This window comes from Salmo salar, chromosome ssa06, assembly GCF_905237065.1.
Source record: "Salmo salar chromosome ssa06, Ssal_v3.1, whole genome shotgun sequence".
NCBI classification, from domain to species: domain Eukaryota; kingdom Metazoa; phylum Chordata; class Actinopteri; order Salmoniformes; family Salmonidae; genus Salmo; species Salmo salar.
The window spans coordinates 71,600,645-71,623,473 of record NC_059447.1 but is presented as its reverse complement, the minus strand read 5'-3'; the positions used below and the strand labels follow the sequence as shown (position 1 = coordinate 71,623,473).

Sequence of the window (22,829 nt, the reverse complement as noted above, 5' to 3'; positions counted from 1 at the left end):
CCACTTCTCAGTTCCTGTGCTTCCTGGCTGATGTTTTGGTCACTTTTGAATGCTGGTGGTGCTTTCACTCTAATGGTAGCATGAGACGGAGTCTACAACCCACACAAGTGGCTCAGGTAGTGCAGCTCATCCAGGATGGCACATCAATGCGAGCTGTGGCAAGAAGGTTTGCTGTGTCTGTCAGCGTAGTGTCCAGAGCATGGAGGCGCTACCAGGAGACAGGCCAGTACATCAGGAGACGTGGAGGAGGCCGTAGGAGGGAAACAACCCAGCAGCAGGACCGCTACCTCCGCTTTGTGCAAGGAGGAGCACTGCCAGAGCCCTGCAAAATGACCTCCAGCAGGCCACAAATGTGCATGTGTCTGCTCAAACGGTCAGAAACAGACTCCATGAGGGTGGTATGAGGGCCCGCCGTCCACAGGTGGGGGTTGTGCTTACAGCCCAACACCGTGCAGGACGTTTGGCATTTGCCAGAGAACACCAAGATTGGCAAATTCGCCACTGGCGCCCTGTGCTCTTCACAGATGAAAGCAGGTTCACACTGAGCACATGTGACAGACGTGACAGAGTCTGGAGACGCCGTGGAGAACGTTCTGCTGCCTGCAACATCCTCCAGCATGACCGGTTTGGCGGTGGGTCAGCCAGAGGTAGCCTGACTGCCATTAGGTACCGAGATGAGATCCTCAGACCCCTTGTGAGACCATATGCTGGTGCGGTTGGCCCTGGGTTCCTCCTAATGCAAGACAATGCTAGACCTCATGTGGCTGGAGTGTGTCAGCACTTCCTGCAAGAGGAAGGCATTGATGCTATGGACTGGCCCGCCCGTTCCCCAGACCTGAATCCAATTGAGCACATCTGGGACATCATGTCTCGCTCCATCCACCAACGCCACGTTGCACCACAGACTGTCCAGGAGTTGGCGGATGCTTTAGTCCAGGTCTGGGAGGAGATCCCTCAGGAGACCATCCGCCACCTCATCAGGAGCATGCCCAGGCGTTGTAGGGAGGTCATACAGGCACGTGGAGGCCACACACACACTACTGAGCCTCATTTTGACTTGTTTTAAGGACATTACATCAAAGTTGGATCAGCCTGTAGTGTAGTTTTCCACTTTAATTTTGAGTGTGACTCCAAATCCAGACCTCCATGGGTTGATAAATTGGATTTCCATTGATTATTTTTGTGTGATTTTGTTGTCAGCACATTCAACTATGTAAAGAAAAAAGTATTTAATAAGATTATTTCATTCATTCAGATCTAGGATGTGTTATTTTAGTGTTCCCTTTATTTTTTTGAGCAGTATATAATGATGAGTAGAGCGACATTCTTCCACCCATCTCAATCTTTCATGAGCTGCCACTGGACTCTATCTATATAGTAAGATGATCTTGTTTAATCTGCTCACTATCATACCTCCTCTTCATCACTTCTCCCATGACATAATGCACCTCAATCAATGATTCAGTGTCTAAAGCTATGAAGCATAGGTTGGTTGACAATGTAATTGAATAAATTTCTCACATTTAAGACACGCAAACACAACCTTGAAGAGGCAGACACAGACTGTCGTACATGTAAATATAACATGGGCATGCATGGCAACGGTAGGAGCATTTATTCTGTGTGCTGCCTGCCTGCGTGCGTGCATGCATGCGTTTGTGTGTCTGTCTGTGTGTGTATGTGCGTGCGTGTTACTTCGCCCGTGATTAACAGAATAAGAGATCATTTTCCTGGCTGTCACCACAAGGCTGTGACCAGACTGACCACCACACGTTAATTAAAGATTATCAGAGTTACTTAGTCCATCTTGGCAGCAGACACCGCCCTCAATATAAACAAACAAACAACAGCAGACTCAGCTGTCTCTCCCAGTCTTGTAATGTAGTCAAGGGAACAAATCCAGTTAAACAAAAAAATCTGAATTTATTTTCGAAAACCCCTGCGTCAAAACAAATAATAATTTTTGCGTAATCCTCTTTGAATGGGGGGAAAACATTTCAAAAGCCGTCACTACGGTTACGTAAAGGGGGACAATCATGAATGTCAAACAAGGCCAGCTTTAATTAAGACATGCTTTCTGATGAGTAGGTTTACACACAGAGTCAACACAGGCCAAGAAACAACTCTCTCCTCCATTGGCCTGGTATGGAACTAGAACTCCAAGACTAAAGTGAGGGTGGAGCTGGAGCTATAGCTAACTAACTGAGACAAAGCCTGGAGGGCCAACCCAGTTTGTCACAAAAGAGCCTTGGAATCAGAGGAGAAGGAGAGAAGGAGCCTTCCACACATTTCCACATTAAGCTTCAGGAAATTCCTCCCCTTAGAACAAATCCCAACAGCTATTAAAATAAACAAGGGTTGGTTTGGCGCCGTCCTTCAACAAAGATCTGCTGACACAAAATGGTGGTTCTGTGGTTCAACCCTGGCAGCTCAGACTGCATCAATCTCCACCATTAACACACAGTGACCTCACATAGCCACAGGAGTACGTGAGCATCCTTCAAGCCTCTAGCACCCTCCAGCTCAACTCTGGACCTCGACGCCAGTTCCAATGCGTTGTTCTATTGTTCCCCTCTAATCTGGACTGATTTAGACCTGGGACCCCAGGTGGGTGCATTTCATTATCAGGTAGAACAGAGAACCAGCAGGCGCCGGACCTCGTAGGGTAAGAGTTGAATACCTCTGCTCCAGCAGGTCAACCATTTAGCATTGACGTAGCATAATAATGACCTCGCTACTGATAACGAGTAACAGTAGGACAGCCATTTGGACAGAAGACTCCATGGATTTAAAAGCCTAAAATCTGATTTCCTGGCTCTAGGCCACCGTGTTAACCCAATTGAGCCTTAGCTGCCTCCACTTTCCATGAAACACAGTAGTGGGCAATTAGTAGGCCTATTTAATGAATTTAACAATGAACCCTGACATTTAGAGAGAGCACACAGAAATAATTAGTCAAGTGAACTCTGACCTTCCATACTGAGCATGCCCTGACTGGCACTGCTAATGATGGCCCCTGATTGGTTAACCCCCAGACTCTCCGATCATAGCCACACAGCATAAGCCTGATGAGCTAGCTCACCATCATAACATATACATCTGCATCTATCTCTCTCTCCATCCCCAATGGCTCAATCCATTTGACAATGAACTGTTAACAAAAATCCAAAGAGGCAAATCAAAGGGTTGCATATTACATCAGTTAACTAGGGTACATGATCTATCAGTGCTGATACAAGCCTAATTGGCTATTACTATCAGGGAGCCTCAGAGGTAAAGTGCCTCCGCAGCATACATTAAACTGGCACCTGTTATGCACTTTCCATAATTAGCATCCTCTCTGTGGCGTAGCATGCTGTGCAGCGTGCTATACACACATACGCATATACATGCACACACACACATGAACACATGCACACAGCCACACATGCACGTGCACACACACACCAGCATTTACTCTTCCAGACAAGCCCATAAATGTTTGATTAATGCTTACAGTATCAGAGGTGGCAAACCACAAAACACAGGCCAGAGTCAGAGTCATAATCATAAAATGACTGTGGTCTATTTAAGCAATAAGGCACGGGAGGGTGTGGTATATGGCCAATATACCACGGCTAAGGGCTGTTCTTATGCACGATGCAACGCGGAGTGCCTGGATACAGCCCTTAGCCGTGGTATATTGGCCATATACCACAAACCTCCGAGGTGCATTACTGCTATTATAAACAGGTTACTCACATAATTAGAGCAGTAAAAATACATGCTTTGTCATACCCATGGTATACGGTCTAATACACCACGGCTGTCAGCCAATCAGCATTCAGGGCTCAAACCACACCGTTTATAATTATATAAAAACACGATGTGCGATAATCTCATGCTTGTGTGTGTTTGAGTGAATCAGAAGAGTGTACTAACTGGTTGTTTAGGCTAATGAAGGTCTGGATCCAGCCAGGTATGTAGAGTCACAGACAGACACTGTGTGGTGTATTACAACCCTGCCAGGCACAGCCACTACAAAGCCCCTCAGCCAGGTACAGAGACACATCAACACCCGTGTGGTCCCCATGATCAAAGCCTCTGCACAGCCCTACACTGATGCATTGGAAATGGACCAATTAGAGAGGAGAGAGTGGGAGGGGGAGATGGGGTGGGTTCTCTGGCGGAGCAGTGTTCGTTCCTTACCTTCCTTACCCCGACCCTTATATTACCTTCAGACAGGATAATCACACTCCCCCCTCTCTCTCTTTCTCACTATCTCTCACAGTCTTGCCCTGTGGCCCATGGGACCATTCTGACATACAAGTTGATAGGTGTGCGGGTTAGGCCTACTCCTCTCATCATTCTGTTAAATGACTCATGCTGTCTTAGATGTGTCTTAACGAGGACAGGGTAATAGTGTGACTGCTGTTGGTGGTCTTAAGTTCTCGAGTACTTAGCACCTCTGAACAGAGTGCCAGCTGTAATTTGAAAAGCGATGTGGAAGAGCGGGAAAATGTCGTAAAAGACCACCCACGGCTGGTCCCTAAAACACACCGCGCGAACGAACAGCAGGTCGACATTCGATGCAGATCGACATTCAGTGCAGGGCGAAACTCGGTGCAGGGCGACATTTGGTGCAGGTCACATTCGGTGCAGGGCAACATTCAGTGCAGGGCGAAACTCGGTGCAGGTCGACATTCGGTGCAGGATGAAACTCGGTGCAGGACGACATTCGGTGCAGGTCAACATTCGGTGCAGGGCGACATTCAGTGCAGGGCGAAACTTGGTGCAGGGCGACATTCGGTGCAAGTCGACATTTGGTGCAGGTCGACATTTGGTGCAGGGCGACACTGTAACTAGTGTACCTGAACACACCATGGCATCCTCCCAGGGACCAGGGAAAGGTCACCTGACATCATATCCTGTCTGTTGCTTTATAGCTGCTGATTAATGATGCTGCAGCCTGGACCCATGCTCTGGAGGGAGCGCCCTCATCCCTCACTCCCCCTGTTTAACACTATCTTCATAGAGAAGGCATTACGCTATCCATTTGACACAGAGACCGTGGGGACTGGGGAGACAGGGGCTAGGGCTGGGAAAACACACTGGAGAAAGTGCTCTGCCACCTTTTATAAAAGCAGAGTCGTGACTATGAAAAAGAGGGTTGATATTTTATAGGTATGCAGTAAAAACGTATAGGATTGACCTCTGAAGACATTTGACCCTAAAGGTTGGAGTCATTTAAAAACTACATTGCAATTTTCAAAGAATAAGCCCTCTAAAAGAACACATTATCAGGACTAGCTAGGGCTGGGAATTGCCAGGGACCTCATGATACAATATTATCACAATACTTAGGTGCCGATACGATACATTTTGCAATTTTCACAAGTCTATAGGTATTGTGATTCAATACTGGGATTTTATTGCGATTAGATGTTCTTAACATATTGCTCACCATATGTCTGGAAATAAAAAAGCAGTCATGGAAATAAAATAGCTGAAAACAAATAGTCTCCCTATCTAAAAATAAGATGGTGAACAAGCAATGCAGGAAAAATACTGGAGTTATTGCATCTTTGCCAGAATTATGCAATAAAATGCAATAATCCCAACCTGTACTCTGCCACTTAACCTCCTAATACCACCAATCCCAGACTACATGCAGCAGGACAAACAAGGTAACTAATCTTTAAATACCCACAATCTGTTTCTATGGCAACCCCTGCCTTCACAGGCACCCCGGTGCATGACCCCTGACTGGTGGCGTGCATAGTGGGAGGGAGACACAATAGGTCACACACATGCTAATATAAGAAGATACAACAAAGGCCAACTCTATGGGCTACAACCACAAATGATTCTCTGTTTTGATTGCACACAAAGTGATTTCCTGTGAGCTCCAATCATTGTCTACAGAATAGGTTGGTATAGTGATCCCTTCTTTAAACAACCCGACTGTGATCTACACGCAATGGGGATGTGTGCAATCTGGTTCCTGACACACACAGATGCTGGAGCCTGCTCTCTTGTCACTCTCTATCCTACAGGGGCACTTGATTGCTTCATTTGCTTTGCTGTCCATGTTGCAGAACAGGATTGATTCATTATGGTGTTGTACTTGTAGCTGTAACACTGTAAATATCAAGAACCCCTTATGATTCATATTCAGCAACGCTAACTGAATAAATCTGCCGCTATCCAACCTCTGGACATAAACCTAGCTGGATAGCAAAAAACGTATGTCCAATTCACACATTAGTATAATACACACTTGTACAGATGAAATAGGACAAATATAAGCACAGACCAAATGATGAATTATTATTATCTATTGAATTTGACACTGGAGCCGAGTCCGAAGTGTTGAAGAAATGTGCACAATAAATACATGTTTATGGCTGCCTTTGAGCAAAGATTCTCCCTCTCTCACGTTCTCTACCCCCCCCCCTCTCTCTTACAATCCACAGGCCTTGATAGAAACACCTGGGGACAGTAGCATATAGGCTTTTTCACCTCACAATTTAGGCTCTACATGGATTGATCCAATCTGTTAATCCCCTTTCAGGTATTTTCCACCCACTGCCTGAAAGAGAAAAATAACCACCATTATGGAAATCCTGGATTATAATATTTAAACAGCTCCATGACTCCCTGACCTTTCAATGTAGGCCTATTTATACTGTACAGAGATTAAGTAAACCTAAACCTGACCTTTCAATGTAGGCCTATTTATACTGTACAGAGATTAAGTAAACCTAAACCAGTTCATCAATTCAGTGCTGAGTGTATAAACACACATGCTTAGTGTGAACGTACAGTATGTATTTCAACTAATTAGTGAAACCTTGACAAAGTTAGAGAGCGCAGTATAGTTTTCTAGATACATAACATTGATATTGACCATGAACTTCCCCAGATCATGATGCAGTATGTTCATGCAGACAGCCAGTGTGTGCCTGAAGGCTGACGCAGTCATCCCTGTAATACCAGAATAGCTCTGATAACATATCTGATGACATATCTGATAACATATCTGATAATATATCTGATAATATATCTGATGACATATCTGATAACATCTGATAACATATCTGATAACATATCTGATGACATATCTGATAACATATCTGATAACATATCTGATGACATATCTGATAATATATCTGATGACATATCTGATAACATATCTGATGACATATCTGATAACATATCTGATAATATATCTGATGACATATCTGATAATATATCTGTTAACATATCTGTTAATTTATCTGATAATATATCTGATGACATATCTGATAATATATCTGATGACATATCTGATAATATATCTGATAACATATCTGATAACATATCTGATAATATATCTGATGACATATCTGATAACATATCTGATAACATATCTGATAACATATCTGATAATATATCTGATGACATATCTGATAACATCTGATAACATATCTGATAATATATCTGATGACATATCTGATAATATATCTGATGACATATCTGATAATATATCTGTTAACATATCTGTTAATTTATCTGATAATATATCTGATGACATATCTGATAATATATCTGATAACATATCTGATAACATATCTGATAACATATCTGTTAACATATCTGTTAATATATCTGATAATATATCTGATGACATATCTGATAATATATCTGATGACATATCTGATAATATATCTGTTAACATATCTGTTAATTTATCTGATAATATATCTGATGACATATCTGATAATATATCTGATAACATATCTGATAACATATCTGATAACATATCTGTTAACATATCTGTTAATATATCTGATAATATATCTGATGACATATCTGATAATATATCTGATGACATATCTGATAATATATCTGATGACATATCTGATAATATATCTGATGACATATCTGATAATATATCTGATGACATATCTGATAACATCTGATAACATATCTGATAATATATCTGATGACATATCTGATAATATATCTGATGACATATCTGATAACATCTGATAACATATCTGATAACATATCTGATAACATATCTGATAATATATCTGATAACATATCTGATAATATATCTGACAACATATCTGATAACATATCTGATAACATATCTGATAATATATCTGATGACTTATCTGATAACATATCTGTTAATATATCTGATAATATATCTGATAACATATCTGTTAATATATCTGATAGTATATCTGACAACATATCTGATAACATATCTGATAACATATCTGATAACATATCTGTTAACATATCTGTTAATATATCTGATAATATATCTGATAACATATCTGATAACATATCTGTTAACATATCTGTTAATATATCTGATGACATATCTGATAATATATCTGATAACATATCTGATAACATATCTGTTAACATATCTGTTAATATATCTGATAATATATCTGATGACATATCTGATAATATATCTGTTAATATATCTGATAACATATCTGATAGTATATCTGACAACATATCTGATAACATATTTACATTTACATTTTACATTTTAGTCATTTATCTGACGCTAACTTATCCGAGAACATATCTGTAACAGTATCTGAATGATACATTTCTATACATAATCTGTTGTAATTTCTTTATAGATAATATATCTGATAATTTATCTGATAACATATCTGATATATCTGATAATATATCTGTCATTCATGTGTCATCAGGACCTCTTCTACAGTGGAAATAGTCATGGCTGCAGTGACCGGCAACAACATAGCCTGGACGCTTTATTTAAAGGTGTTGCCATGACTATGCATAGCTCTGTAAGTGATATGGATGTGCCATATGATGGACCTATATCATGCCAGTATAGAATTAGACTAAGAAGCTGAGTGTATACTGTGGCTAAAACTTTACAACATATATGCCGTGATAGATTTCTAAAAAATTATCAATTATCATTATAACTGTAAATGTTATGAAAAGTATTCATTAGAGTATTTGAAGCATTTCAACTGTGTTTCTGGGTAATTTGAATAGTCTACTTACGCCCACAGCCTCACATAAGAAAGTTTTCAAGTATGACTAAAGCTGCTTAAAAGCCACTCGGTTATGTGAGAAACAAAGAGCACAGTAGGAAAACGTCCCAGTGAAATGAGAAGGCCAGCTGCACATACAGTGTTACACTGCTTTTCCCACATTTTCACTTGTTCCCTGGAGAAGGGTGGTCATGTCTGTCTCTCTCTGTGGGCCCGACTGGACAGAAAGCCAGCCATTAAAATGTTCTGTGGTGCTCTGATAAAACAATGACACACACCATTCTCTATGGAGAAAATATGTAGCAGGCTATTCCTTTAATTTCCAGAAAACTTCACAAGACTGAGGGTGTATATATATCTGATTTCTTTTGACAGCTGTGGAAGAGCTCAGGAGCCTCACATACAGGTAACTGCCAAAATAATGGAAACACTTGATTAAATGAGGGATACAAAGTATATTGAAAGAAATTGCTTCAACACAGGTGTGGTTCCTGAGTTAATTAAGCAATTAACATCCCATCAATATTAGGGTCATGTATAAAAATGCCCAGTATTTTGCTACCATAGCTAGAAGAAGAGATCTCAGTGACTTTGAGAGGGGTCTCAAAGGAGCATAGAGGGTTTAAAGGGTGCGTCTCTGTCTGTGTGTGTGTGTGTCTGTGTGTCTGTGTGCCACCAGATCTCAACCCAATTGAACACTTCGGGAGTGACGCCTGAGACATACGTTTTCCACCACCATCAACAAAACACCAAATTATGGAAGAATGGTGTCGCATCCCTTCAATAGAGTTCCAGAATGGTGTCGCATCCCTTCAATAGAGTTCCAGAATAGTGTCGCATCACTTCAATAGAGTTCCAGAATGGTGTCGCATCCCTTCAATAGAGTTCCAGAATGGTGTCGCATCACTTCAATAGAGTTCCAGAATGGTGTCGCATCACTTCAATAGAGTTCCAGAATGGTGTCGCATCCCTTCAATAGAGTTCCAGGATGGTGTTGCATCACTTCAATAGAGTTCCAGGATGGTGTTGCATCACTTCAATAGAGTTCCAGGATGGTGTTGCATCACTTCAATAGAGTTCCAGAATGGTGTCGCATCCCTTCAATAGAGTTCCAGGATGGTGTCGCATCACTTCAATAGAGTTCCAGGATGGTGTTGCATCACTTCAATAGAGTTCCAGGATGGTGTTGCATCACTTCAATAGAGTTCCAGGATGGTGTCGCATCACTTCAATAGAGTTCCAGGATGGTGTCGCATCACTTCAATAGAGTTCCAGAATGGTGTCGCATCACTTCAATAGAGTTCCAGGATGGTGTTGCATCCCTTCAATAGAGTTCCAGAATGGTGTTGCATCACTTCAATAGAGTTCCAGACACTTATAGAATATATTATAGAATCTATGCCAAGGTACGTTGAAGCTGTTCAAGGGGTCGTGGTGGCCCAACGCCCTATTAAGACACTTTATGCACGTGTTTCCTTTATTTTGGCAGTTACCTGTTCATTACAGCACTGAGCTCACAGTCCGGAGGCCCTATTACCCAAAATGTAAATGTTATATTCTGATAGTGTACTGGAGCTAGAACCATTGAGACCCAGAGGGACTGTTGTACTGGATAGTCCGTTTCCTCTTGTCAACTCCGATCAGGATCACCCCATCTCAGCTAGTGTTTGACTAGCAGGTCAAACCCAGTAGGGGTCAAAGATCAGGGAACTAGCTAACAGCCTAGACACAACACACCCAGATGTTGTTCAGGTTCTCAAGTGCTAGTGTTTATTACGCATAGCCTGGTACCAAGTCTGTTGGTGCTGTAGAGCAAACTTTTATAGTCGTTGACATGACAATTACCATAGGAGTTGGCAAGACAGCACTAACTGATCTAGGAACAGGCTATATTTGGCAGCCTTTAAGTGTAGAATAAAAGGAGACTGGTAGTAAAGCAATTTGAGTGTGTTTTGTGTGAAGGGAATGAGTGTGGTCCATCCCTCTATGACCCTACATCCCCTCTTTCCCCCTCCTCTATCCTTTACCTGTCTCGCTAATTTACTTTCTCTCCCTGACTCAAGCCCATACAGCCATCCTTGACTTTTTATGACTTCCTTTTTACGAGCAGTTGTTGATTACACCTTTAAAGGGTCCTTAATAAAGGCTGAGAGCAAACAGGGCTTTCAGCAGAAACCTTGGCAAACACCAGGGCCGTTTCGTTCTAAAGGGTCTCCTTTTCCCGTCTTGTGGCAGCATGCCAGCCCACAGGGTGTAACATGAAGAAAAGAAGATGCTTGGTTAAATGAAAAGCTTTCACCAAATTACTCTGCTGCCTGGCTTATCAATAATGAAAAAGCTCTTAATTATGTAAAAACAGAGCATAACATCTTCTTTGTGAGAAAGCAGAGAGATGGAATCACTGGTCACTTTAAATGGAACACTAGTATCTTAAATAATGTTCACATACTGTTTTATACTCATTTCATATGTATATACTGTATTCTACTGTATTCTAGTCAATGCCACTCCGACATTATTTATATATTTTTTAATTCCGTTATTTTACTTTTAGATTTGTGTATATTGTTGTGAATTGTTAGATACTACTGCACTGTTGGAGCTAGGAACACAAGCGTTTTGCTACACCTGCAATATTATCTGCTAAATATGTGTATGTGACCAATAACATTTGATTTGTTTGGGAAGGAGTTATTCACCTGGTGTTATATGCTATTTTGAGTGGGGAACAATGTTATGGATGATGCAGGTACCATAAAATTGTATCACAGAAATGTATATTATTTTACTTATCACTATACTACACCACATGAATACTACATTGTTATGACCACTATATTTTATCTGAAACATTCAGGAAGTTAAACCCCTATAAACAAAGCTTTTTTTCACACTACGGCTTGGCTGTACTTCAGTCTGGCCTAAGGGGTTTCTATAGCCACAATGCAGGAGTGGACCATAGTCATTTTCTCATTATGCCAACTAGAGGATCTTTAACAGAAAGCTGATTTCCTGAAAGGCGAGGAAGCTGGGCTTTTCAAAGAACTAAGAGAGGACGCAAGGTTAGAGTGAAGCAAGGGAGTTGACGATCTTGTCCTTTCACTCAGGGAGGAAGCCAATAATAGCATCAACTACCCCATAGTGCCTTTCCATCTTCCCTCACAAAGACTCAACAACTCCATGTATTAATCGAATGTCTCACATTGGTAAGGAGCATTAAGCCGCAAGCTTGATAAAAACTCCCACCAGATTGAATCAACTGCTCTCAGGTCAGTTTAAGGCTTTGAACAAGTGATGTGAATTTGCCATAAGAACTTATCTAGGAACAGCTTACCCTCCACAAATCCTGACATTGGGGGAAATGCTAAACTGACCTTAGATCAGCATCAGCAGCCCAGTCCTCTTAACAAACACTGATTACAGTCCTGTTTCTGTTTGAGCAGCATAAACCTCCATCTATGTACAGTCATCCTCTCCACATGACACCCAGTGGTTTCATCACCATCCCATCAGGACAATGCAGGCCACTTGTCTCCTCAGTGCTATTCCATGGGCGGAAATCGGAAATCCAAAACACAACACTGGTGAATGGACACGTGGCTCCATCAGCCTGCAGTCAAACAATGGGGGCATCTCCCTGAGTTTAGCTTCCACTTCCTAACCACAGACACAGGGCATACAGAGGAAAGACTAGTATTGTGGAGGTGTACAGGACAGAGGCTGCTATCTAACGCCCTACAACGCGGACATTCATGGACAGTCAAATCGTGGACGGTTTGTAACTGAAATAGTAGAGATTCAAATCAGCGTCACAAAGCCATAACATTTAACGAGCTGCCCTTCCCATTCATTCCAGATCATCTGATTGGCTGGATCAAGAGGAAATATAGGGCAGAGCACTATCCTGTTAACTGCTGCTGTTTCTGCAAGCCTTTTGGCACCTGAAGACAGGGCACATAAAAAAAAATTAAAATCCAACTCAATTCAACATCTCCACTTTAATTTGCAGAAACTGACATGCTTTGACCACAAATCTCTGTGTGCTTCAGGGACAGCATTACACTGGGTCTGTGATTCAATATGGTCAGATATAACATCTTCTAGATAGCATAAAGTAGATGCAGAGAGTACAGTACCCCTCTCCTTGTGTCTCCTCAGCCTCCATGCTCTGGAATGGCAACACTGTCACCACAACACAGCAAGAGGATGAGCCATGTTGCTCCAAATCACTGTTTTCTGCTGCTGCTCCAGAGTAAAGCAAAGGAGCTAAACTCTAATTAGGCCTCTCTAACCTCAGACACCGACACAGGAAGAAAATATAATTTCAGTTCATTTGTTTTACTCTTTTCCAAAAGCATTTGTCGTTGATTATACACCAAACACTATCAATAATGCCAGTGTTGTTCTCCAATGAGAAATACAGAACTGTGCAATCATAGATGTGTTTGAGCAATGATACCCCCCTCTCTCTTTCTTTCTCTCTCTGTCTCTGTCTGTGTCTCTCTATCTCCCCCCCAGACAAAGGCTCCCTGTGGTCTAGAAAAGGATCATGGGTATTAATGTCTCCCAGCAGAGCCCTAGTAGTGAAGTGTTGGCTTATGGTCCTATAGCCTCATAGGGACGTGGCAGTCAATGACACTTCAGAGCATCATCACTGAGCAGTGCTGGAGGAAGTACTGTGTCTACACATTAAGCACAAAAACAAACAGAGAAGCAGTGTGAACATAGAGTTAGTTACCAGACACTGACCCTTCTACACAATCGCCATTTGCTTATCTATGCTGTATTTAATGTACTATGTAAGCCTTGTTGAGACTACCATGTCTGGTCTCAGGAGCAGAGAGAGAAGAAACTAGCACTGACCAATCAGAGGCCAGCTGGTCCCAGTTCCATCACTGAGGGCTCCTCACACTTGACTCGCTCCTGAGGAGAAGACTACTGGTCTGGATCACATTCAACACTCTACTGCAGGGTTTCACACTCACATACTGTATGTATACACGCACGCACGCACGCACGCACGCACGCACGCACGCACGCACGCACGCACGCACGCACACACACACACACACACACACACACACACACACACACACACACACACACACACACACACACACACACACACACACACACACACACAGACAGACAGACAGACAGAGAGACCTTGAACTGCTCATTCTCCTCCAAAGCCTCAATGTCGAAGCTTTGGCTCTAAATAACTACAGCCTTTAACCGTCTGGAGACAACACTTTGTTTCAAAGTGACGTTAGCCATAGTCCTGGAAAAATCCCAAATCTCTGTGGGATTCCCATTTATAGGAAAAGGGATAATGCTAGGAATACAAAGAGGCAGAAGTGCTGACAAAACACCCAAATTAAGAGTCTGCAATTTGAATATTGATCACTTAGAAATCCCAAATAAAGTCTGCATGTTCACTGTAAGATTTCAAGATTTAAGGATCAATTCAAATGGAAACCCTTGAAATAACATGTGCGTGAGATAATCCTTTGAAATGCTATTTTCTCTGTAGAATAAAACACTGATCTTTTTAATCGTATCCCAACAAATTGAATGTACATTGCATTGCACGGCTATGGTGACAAAAGCTGTGTGTATGTGTGTGTGTGTATGTGTGTGTCTCTCTCTCTTTCTCTCTCTGTACTAACAAAGTGGTCATTGAGTGAGCCCTCAGTAGGCTGAGCATCTGATGTAAAGCCACTGATCTGATATAAAGATGCTATCAATCTGCCTCCTCAAATGAGCTCAAGCAGAAAACCAGCTGGACACCCTCAATTTAGACTGCTGCTAATCAATGATGATGACACACATTCATCAACTAAAATGGCCTGGGCCAAAATGAGCATGATGACGCAGGTTGATCCAACTCCTCAGAGAGGTCTGGGGTCTGAGGGCTGGACAGACAGGTGAGAAACACTAGACAGGTGAGTGTGAATTAATCAATCATCCAAGTGTGTTTCTCTCTACAGGAAATCAGAGAATGATTGAAGGCTCCTCCTCTTCCTGCTCATTGATCCACAGCAGCCAGCCGTCACCATAGCAGCATTCACTAACTCACACAACCCCAGGGGAACATAGGGCCAGACAAGGACACAACCCCAGGGGAACATAGGGCCAGACAAGGACACAACCCCAGGGGAACATAGGGCCAGAGAAGGACACATCCCCAGGGGACAATAGGGCCAGACAGGGCTCTCCTGAGGCCTGACAACCAGCAATGGCTCAGACAATAACCACTTGATCTGAGATGCATATCTATGATATAGCATACCCAACCCAACATTTATTTCATGAGTAGCATCTTTCTCTGATTCAAAATGATTTGGATGACTGATTATCCTTTGCATGACATGGGGCAGGTTATAATGATGGCATGCATTGGTTATACAGCTTTCCAGTGAGAGGTATAGTCTTGATGATGATCTCACCTTGTTTGAGTATGGTGGCCTGGCAAGGTTGACTCCATCTCTGATGACTTTATCCCTAATCATGATCTTCAGCTTCAGTTTGGGGTAAATTACCAGCTCCCTCCTGTTGCCAAGCGTCAGGTTCCTCTGCGCGCCCAGATACGCGCCGCCATTCCTCCCAACCCGGTCACTATTCGGTTCGGTCCAAGACTTGGACCCCCGGAGTTTAGACTCGTACTGGTCCACCAGGTGACTAGGACACATTTCGGGCGCGGGGGGCATCGGCTCAAGTGTAAAATACAGCCCCGCCGCAGTCTCCTTATCATCGTCTTTCAGCCTTTGCACCGCGTCGTGGATCCTTTGCCGGTGGTGCGGTATGTAGACACCGATAGCATCCAGGTCGGGGTCTCCAATTTGTTTGCAAACTTCCAGATCATCGTAGCCGTTATCCACGAAGGACTCCACATACTGAGAGAGCTGGAGGGTCTTCAGCCACTCATAAACGATGACAGGTCCGCTGCTTGTCATGTTTGGGTGTTGTAGCTACAGTAAATAGGCTAATGTAAAGAGTGCAGAACAGAACACCACCAATAATTACTTCCCCAAATGGATTTTAAATCTCATTGTTAAACGCAAATGAAAATGGCAGTATCTTCGCAAATAATGCAGTCTAAATGTCAGGAACACACGAAGAAAGGACAATGCAAATGTTAGAATCCATGACTCAAAAATAATAGCCTAAACTGTAGGCTACGTAGTTCAAAATGCTATTATTTTTAATAGGGAATATGGAATATATGGCCTCCCGATATTCTGTGATAATATCCAATAAACCCGTCTGGTGAAAAAGGTCAGTGAAACGAAATACACTGAAATTCTTTGACACATGCCAATATTTGCAGACGGAGATGAGTTCAGTGGATGCAGCGATAGCTCTCAAATCCCCGATGTCATTTGCCATCGATGTTACTCGCCCATATTGACATGCCAGGTTCACGGTAAACAATCACTTTAGGCAAAGAAAAAAATCATTATTTAAAACCAAGAATTGTTCCAGATTTAGACGGATTAGAAAGTGTTACCGTATTCAGTAATTGGTTTAGTTATATGTAATCATAAACGTTCCAACGTTGCGCCATTTGGAGACGCTTTGCTCCCGCTGTAGTAGCCTATTCCTTCCACGCCACCCTCACTCTTGTAAACCCTCAATCGAAGCAAAATGTACGTATTCCAATGACAGGGAAATTGACAGAAAATATAATTTAAACTCAAAGCAATCCCGTACCAACGAGAGCGACAGCTCGGACCGTGTTGTGTCCAAATGCTTTGGGTATGCCGGGGCACTCCAAGCCGGTAGAGCGGTACGACAATCCACATCCAACAGTCACATTAAAATGTTCCTCGAACCAAACGGTCTGTGCTCGAGCGGTCCACGCCCCCAGATCCGCGTGTGGCTTTAAAAATAGTGTTGGAATTCCTTCTTTACAACCTGTCACGGGACCCATGCGCGCACGGTCAACGAGTCCCCACACAGTCCAAAGTTAACCGCAAGAGAGGCAGAGAAAGATGCTCTGCGAGCGCATTCCATCCGCCTGTCATACAGTTTAAATGAGCAGTCTCGTTGCTGGTTTGATTCACGTGTCTCTCCTACTCTGTGTGATTTCTCTCTCCGCTCAGTGTCTCTTTCTCTTTCGCTCCCTCTCCCTCTCATTCAGTATGTTCCTGGACTCGTTTTTCATCACGCACTAGCACCCCCTGTCTAACAGTTGAGGTACTGAAATACTGTTTTTACCTCGTATTTATTATAGGATTAAACTAAAAATGGTAATTGCCAAATTATTACATAATAACTGCTCTTTGTTTTGATGTTGCTGTTGCTTTTTTAGACAAAGAGAGAGAGAAAAAACGAGGGAGGGAGAGAGAGAGGGAGCGAGCAAGCGAGAGAGTAGGGGCTGAGTGCCCATAGTCCTTTCACTAGCTGAAACAGCTTGCTGCCTCACACAGGGCTCTAGAACACAGACTACTCCACTGACTCACTCTCACCATATCAAACCAGGGAATTTAACACTTACGGGCCATATTGAATGTTAGCTCCCTTTTTGCTTGCGATTTTGTTCAACCTCTCTACCGCTGCAGACAGAGGAGGACACCCACTGGGCCCTTTCCATACATAGAAGACCGTATGACACTTTTGACTGTGCTTCTCTTATTTCCCTCCTCTCTCCATGATCTCCAGTCCAATGTGCAGTGCTCTCCCCTTCCTGTCTTGCTGGATGCCTAGGCTGCACCACAGGACAGCATCAGCCAGCGGATGAGACAATATTGGAGAGGAAGGAAAAACAGGGAGGGATGGGGGGCCACAGACCTGTCCTCTCTGTCTTTCCATGTGGATGCCAGGCCCTCAGCAGTGATACATGCATGCTTTATCAAACCAGAGCTGACAGCTTGTTAGAGGTCAGTTTGATACAATCACCACAGACTCTGCTGCTGTCTGGGAGGGATTTGAGCTGTGCTACCCATTATGACATGCAGCTCGCGTAATACAAACACAACACACAAGTCAGGGGAGAGGAGATGCATTTCAAATAGCCTCATCTTGGAGCGGGAAGTCAGAAACATGGCAGAAACATGGCAGAAATGCATGTCAGGGTATTAGGGGGAGTCGTGTTGAAGGGTGGATTTTCAAGAGACAGAACACAGAACATATAACCAAGAGCTGGTGTAGAGATAATAATATTGCCATTTGGAAAGGGAGTCATAGGAAAGAAGAGGGACGGATATCTATGCTTAGACATAAGAGAGTTTGTTTGGGTGTGTTTGTGTGTTAATCTCTGACCTCATCCTTTACATCGCTCTACAGTCAATAAATCAAATCAAATCAAAAATCAAATCAAATTGTATTTGTCACATACACATGTTTAGCAGATGTTATACCAATCATGTCCAATGAAAAAAGCCAGTTATTTCTCGACAGCCAGGATTATAACTCATCTACAGGGCTTATTTTACTTCCTCTTCCCCTCCCTGTCCTAAAGTCCTCTGTCACCCTTCACGAGTGACATGCCGTTAGATCAGTAACAGAAACAGGGGATTATGGGACACATACTGGCATATGGCCGACAGGTAGTGGTGCGTGCCATGCTGGGTAGACTCAGAGGGTGGGTAGTGACAGGAATACCATGTTTCCAACCCAGCTACCCAGCTACCCAGTTAGAGAGCAGTGAGTGGTGAAGGTGGCAGGAGGCAGGTGGCAGGAGCAGCTATCAGACTGCATGGGAATTTGCACAATACATAGGGCTGTACTACTGAACATGTGCCTCACCTCACCTCACATCATCTATCTGCATGTATCTATACAGTAACACAATTTAGTTCAGTTTTGTCCCTCGGGTTACATCTATTTATGTATTTCTACATAGACTAGCTAGTTTCCTTGATATCAGCTCAATATAATAAAATCCAGGTACAGAGAATCATACATGGAATCACAGCTCTGATATTATTTGAGTGAATATAATTATTGTCTTCTAGTCACAAGCTGTATAAGCCATTGTACAAGGCATGCCTATTGTATGCACTAGCCCCACTCCTCCAGAACCACTGATGTGTATCACCATTGCCCTGGAGGGTCGAAGCCCTCGGCCACATGTACAAATGCTTATCTAACCTTTACCTAACCACCCACGGAATAAGGGGGACAATATTAGCATACGGCCTGGTAAACATGGATGTGGTGGAGAGATGGTGGGGATGGTGATTTGGGGGGGGGTGGTTGTGTTAATGAAGAGAGAGTAGGTCAGACGGGTTCACAGAAGCCAGAAATATTAAACACAGCCAGAGGGGAGGGAGAGAGGAGACAGCCAGGATGCAGGCCTTTACCATGCTATAAGTACTGTCTGTGCCTCTTCATTTTGAGGTAAGGGTTGAGAGGTTGGGTCCTCCTCTGCTACAGGTGTCTAGGTAAAACACCTCTGGTGATGCTCTAGTTGACCTCATTTTGAAACCCTTTGGAACCCTAACAATCACCTCTATACAGAAGACCATGAATAACATGTTATACTCGTTGCTGGGCAGTTCTTTTGGCTTTCATGGGTGGCTCTCTACCATCCAATCAGGTGTAGGTAAGACTTTAAACTGGCAGAGCCGGGAGAAGACAATCTGACTCAGAGTGGATGGTGGAGTGTTAGAGAGAGGTATCAGAAGAGAGGTGTGTTAGTATCTGAGCAGTCCTTAACCTCCTCCCACACAGATGCATGTGGAATATGGACTATTCTCTCACTCCCTGCTGCATGGTGGTGTGCTACTGTGCTCCGCGGTATCTGATCTCCTCTTTGTGGGAGAAGATATCAAATCACAGGCTTTGGGGGAGAACAGCGTCTCCAGGGGATGTTCAGGACAGACGAGAGCTCCCAGAGTGGGTGATGATAGGCTGTGATTACTGACTCGATTCTGTCAGACTCAGCTTCATCTCTACATACAGGGCTGACGTTAGGCAAACAGGGTAAGAAACATTGAAATAGATTTACATTTTAGTCATTTAGCAAATTAACATCAAATCAAACTTTATTTGTCACATGCGTCGAATACAAGTGTAGACTTTACCGTGAAATGCTTACTTACAAGCCCTTAACCAACAGTGCAGTTCAAGAAGAGTTAAGAAAATATTTACCAAGTAGACTAAAATAAAAAGTAATAATGAAAAGTAACACAATAAGAATAACATTAACGAGGCTATATACAGGGGGCACCGGTACCGAGTCAGTGTGCAGGGGTACAGGTCAGTTGAGGTAATTTGTACATGTAGGTGGGGGTGAAGTGACTATGCATAGATAATAAACAGCGAGTAGCAGCAGTATACAAAAAGGGAGGTGGGGGGGGGGTCAATGTAAATTGTCCGGTGGCAATTTTATTAATTGTTCAGCAGTCTTATGGCTTGGGGGTAGAAGCTGTTGAGGTGCCTTTTGGTCCTAGACTTGGCACTCCGGTAACGCTTGCCATGCGGTAGCAGAGAAAACAGTCTATAACTTGGGTGACTGGAGTCTGATAAATTTTATGGGCTTTCCTCTGACACTGCCTATTGTATAGGTCCTGGATAGCAGGAAGCTTGGCCCCAGGGATGTACTGAGTCATTCGCCCTACCCTCTGTAGCGCCTTATGGTCAGATGCCGAGCAGTTGCCATACCAGGCGGTGATGCAACCAGTCAGGATGCTCTCGATGGTGCAGCTGTAGAACCTTTTGAGGATCTGAGGACCCATGCCAAATCTTTTCAGTCTCCTGAGGGGGAAAAGGTTTTGTCGTGCCCTCTTCACTACTGTCTTGGTATGTTTGGACCATGATAGTTTGTTGGTGATGTGGACACCAAGGAACTTGAAACTCTCGACCCGCTCCATTACAGCCCTGTTGATGTTAATGGGGGCCTGTTCGGCTCGTCTTTTCCTGTAGTCCACGACCTTTGTCTTGCTCACATTGAGGGAGAGGTTGTTGTCCGGGCACCACCAGGTCTCTGACCTCCTCCCTATAGGCTGTCTCATCATTGTCGGTGATCAGGCCTACCACTGTTGTGTCGTCAGCAAACTTAATGATGGTGTTGCAGTCGTGGGTGAACAGGCAATACAGGAGACTAAGTAAACACCCCTGAGGGGCGGCCCATCAGGAAGTCCAGGATCCAGTTGCAGGACTTCCTGACGGGCCGCCCCCATGTGGTCAGAGTAGGCAACAACCCGTCTGCCACGCTGATCCTTAACACTGGGGCCCCTAAGGGGTGTGTACTTAGCCCCCTCCTGTAATCCATGGAGCAGACACTTATCCAGAGCAATTTACAGAACCAATCAGGGTTAAGTGCCTTGCTCAAGGGCACATCGACAGTGTTTTTCACATATATGGCTCAGGGATTTGAACCAGCAACTTTTCGGTTACTGGCCCAACGCTCCTAACAGCTAGGGTACCTGACACCCTAAACAGTTTTTAATGAATTTGCGGAGAGGCCTGGCTGGTGGTAAAGAGTCTTCAGTGTCAAATGAAATAATAGGGTGCTAAATCTATTACCTTCTACAATAGCTTACTGATAAAGGAGACAGCTAAGTACCCTCCACTCACAGTCAATCTCAGATGAACTATCAAAACAAGAGGATCTTTTTCCATCCTGCTTCATGGACAGACAGGGCACCCAGTGGATTCTCTAGCAGCCTCCAGGAACATTGAACTAGGAGTTGAGGAAAGCACTTGATCTGTCTTCATGCTCTTTTAATTACACACGGCTGGGTGGGTTCCAATCCCCAGAGACCAACTGGTAATTCACACATGTCAGGAGTCAGGATCACAGCTTTCACCTCCCTTGCCTGGCAGCTTAATATCACCCTACCCTACCTAAACAGGAGGGGAGAATAGAGAGGGAGGGAGGGAAAGAAAGAGAGCCATGCCAATAAAGCCCTTGAATTGAGAGAGAGGGGTGGGTAAAGAGAAAGAGAGGGAGGGAGGGAGGGAGAGGGGAAGGAGGGGAGAAGAGAGAGGGAGGGAGGGACAGAAAGACAGAGAGAGGGGGGGGGCTTATATCCCTCAGGGCAGAGTAGAGTTAATGCAGTGAGTCACCTGACAACACACAGGGGGCCAAAAGCTGCTGTCAATCTTTCAGACAGAATCCATCAGAATCACAACCTGTGGAAGCCAATTGCCCCTCTTTGTTTCCACTCCCACTATCACAATGGAAGGGATTAGAACAAAAGAGAGAAAGATTACATTTTGGCATTGTAATTGGGAATGTTTGTCACCACCTGTTGTCCCTGTACTCTTGTCCAATCAGAGAGCTGGATAGTGATCTTACCAGGAGCTTCACTAAGACAGTCACTGCCGGATTACACCCTTCTCACAATCACACTCCAGCAGAGAACAACAGCCCTGTCTCGTGTGAAAGAATAGCATATTTCCCACTATACTAAAGTGCTCCCATCAAATTCATTTCAATACATCAGAGGTCTGAAGCTGTTATCTTTCCCACTACAGACTTTTCCAGTGAGGAAGAAGTGACAGACAGGGTTTGTGTTGGCTGCTGGCAGTGAGTTGTGTAATACTGTAGAATCGGTCTTACCTGTGACCTGTGACTGTGGCAGTGGAGGAGGCGTTTTGAGAGATAGGAGATCAGTGAGAATGTGTATGCCCACAGAAACACACTCAACTCACAGTCAACCCTAACAAACGTCTGATCACAGTCAACTGACATCTACAGTAATTAAGGACAGCATGCATGAAATAAACCCTCTACATACAGCTAGTATAGAAGTAGCATACAAGTAGAGGCATACACACACTCAAAGAGACACACACACACTCACACACACACACACAAACACAGACAAACACATAGACACGCAGACACATAGACAG

At 43.5% G+C, this 22,829-nt stretch overlaps 2 protein-coding genes across 5 annotated transcripts in view; both read right to left on the bottom strand.

Annotated features, from left to right (window-relative positions):
- The window catches only part of LOC123743520 (uncharacterized transmembrane protein DDB_G0289901-like), a 34,693-nt gene extending 22,320 nt beyond the window's left edge, over positions 1 to 12,373 (bottom strand). Inside the window, 1 exon segment of the mRNA XM_045721259.1 lies at positions 12,355 to 12,373. Coding sequence (XP_045577215.1) covers positions 12,355 to 12,373 — 19 coding nt within the window.
- Positions 1 to 17,114, bottom strand: part of LOC106607985 (SAM and SH3 domain-containing protein 1) — a 316,859-nt gene extending 299,745 nt beyond the window's left edge. For 2 of the 4 annotated variants that reach the window (XM_045720952.1, XM_045720953.1), the window contains exon 1: positions 15,470 to 17,114. In XM_045720952.1, the coding sequence (XP_045576908.1) occupies positions 15,470 to 15,976 (507 nt within the window). In that variant the 5' untranslated portion in view covers positions 15,977 to 17,114. The remainder of the gene's footprint in view (positions 1 to 15,469) is intronic. The other 2 variants (XM_045720957.1, XM_014205527.2) reach the window with 2 other exon arrangements.
- Positions 17,115 to 22,829: the final 5,715 nt, after the last annotated feature.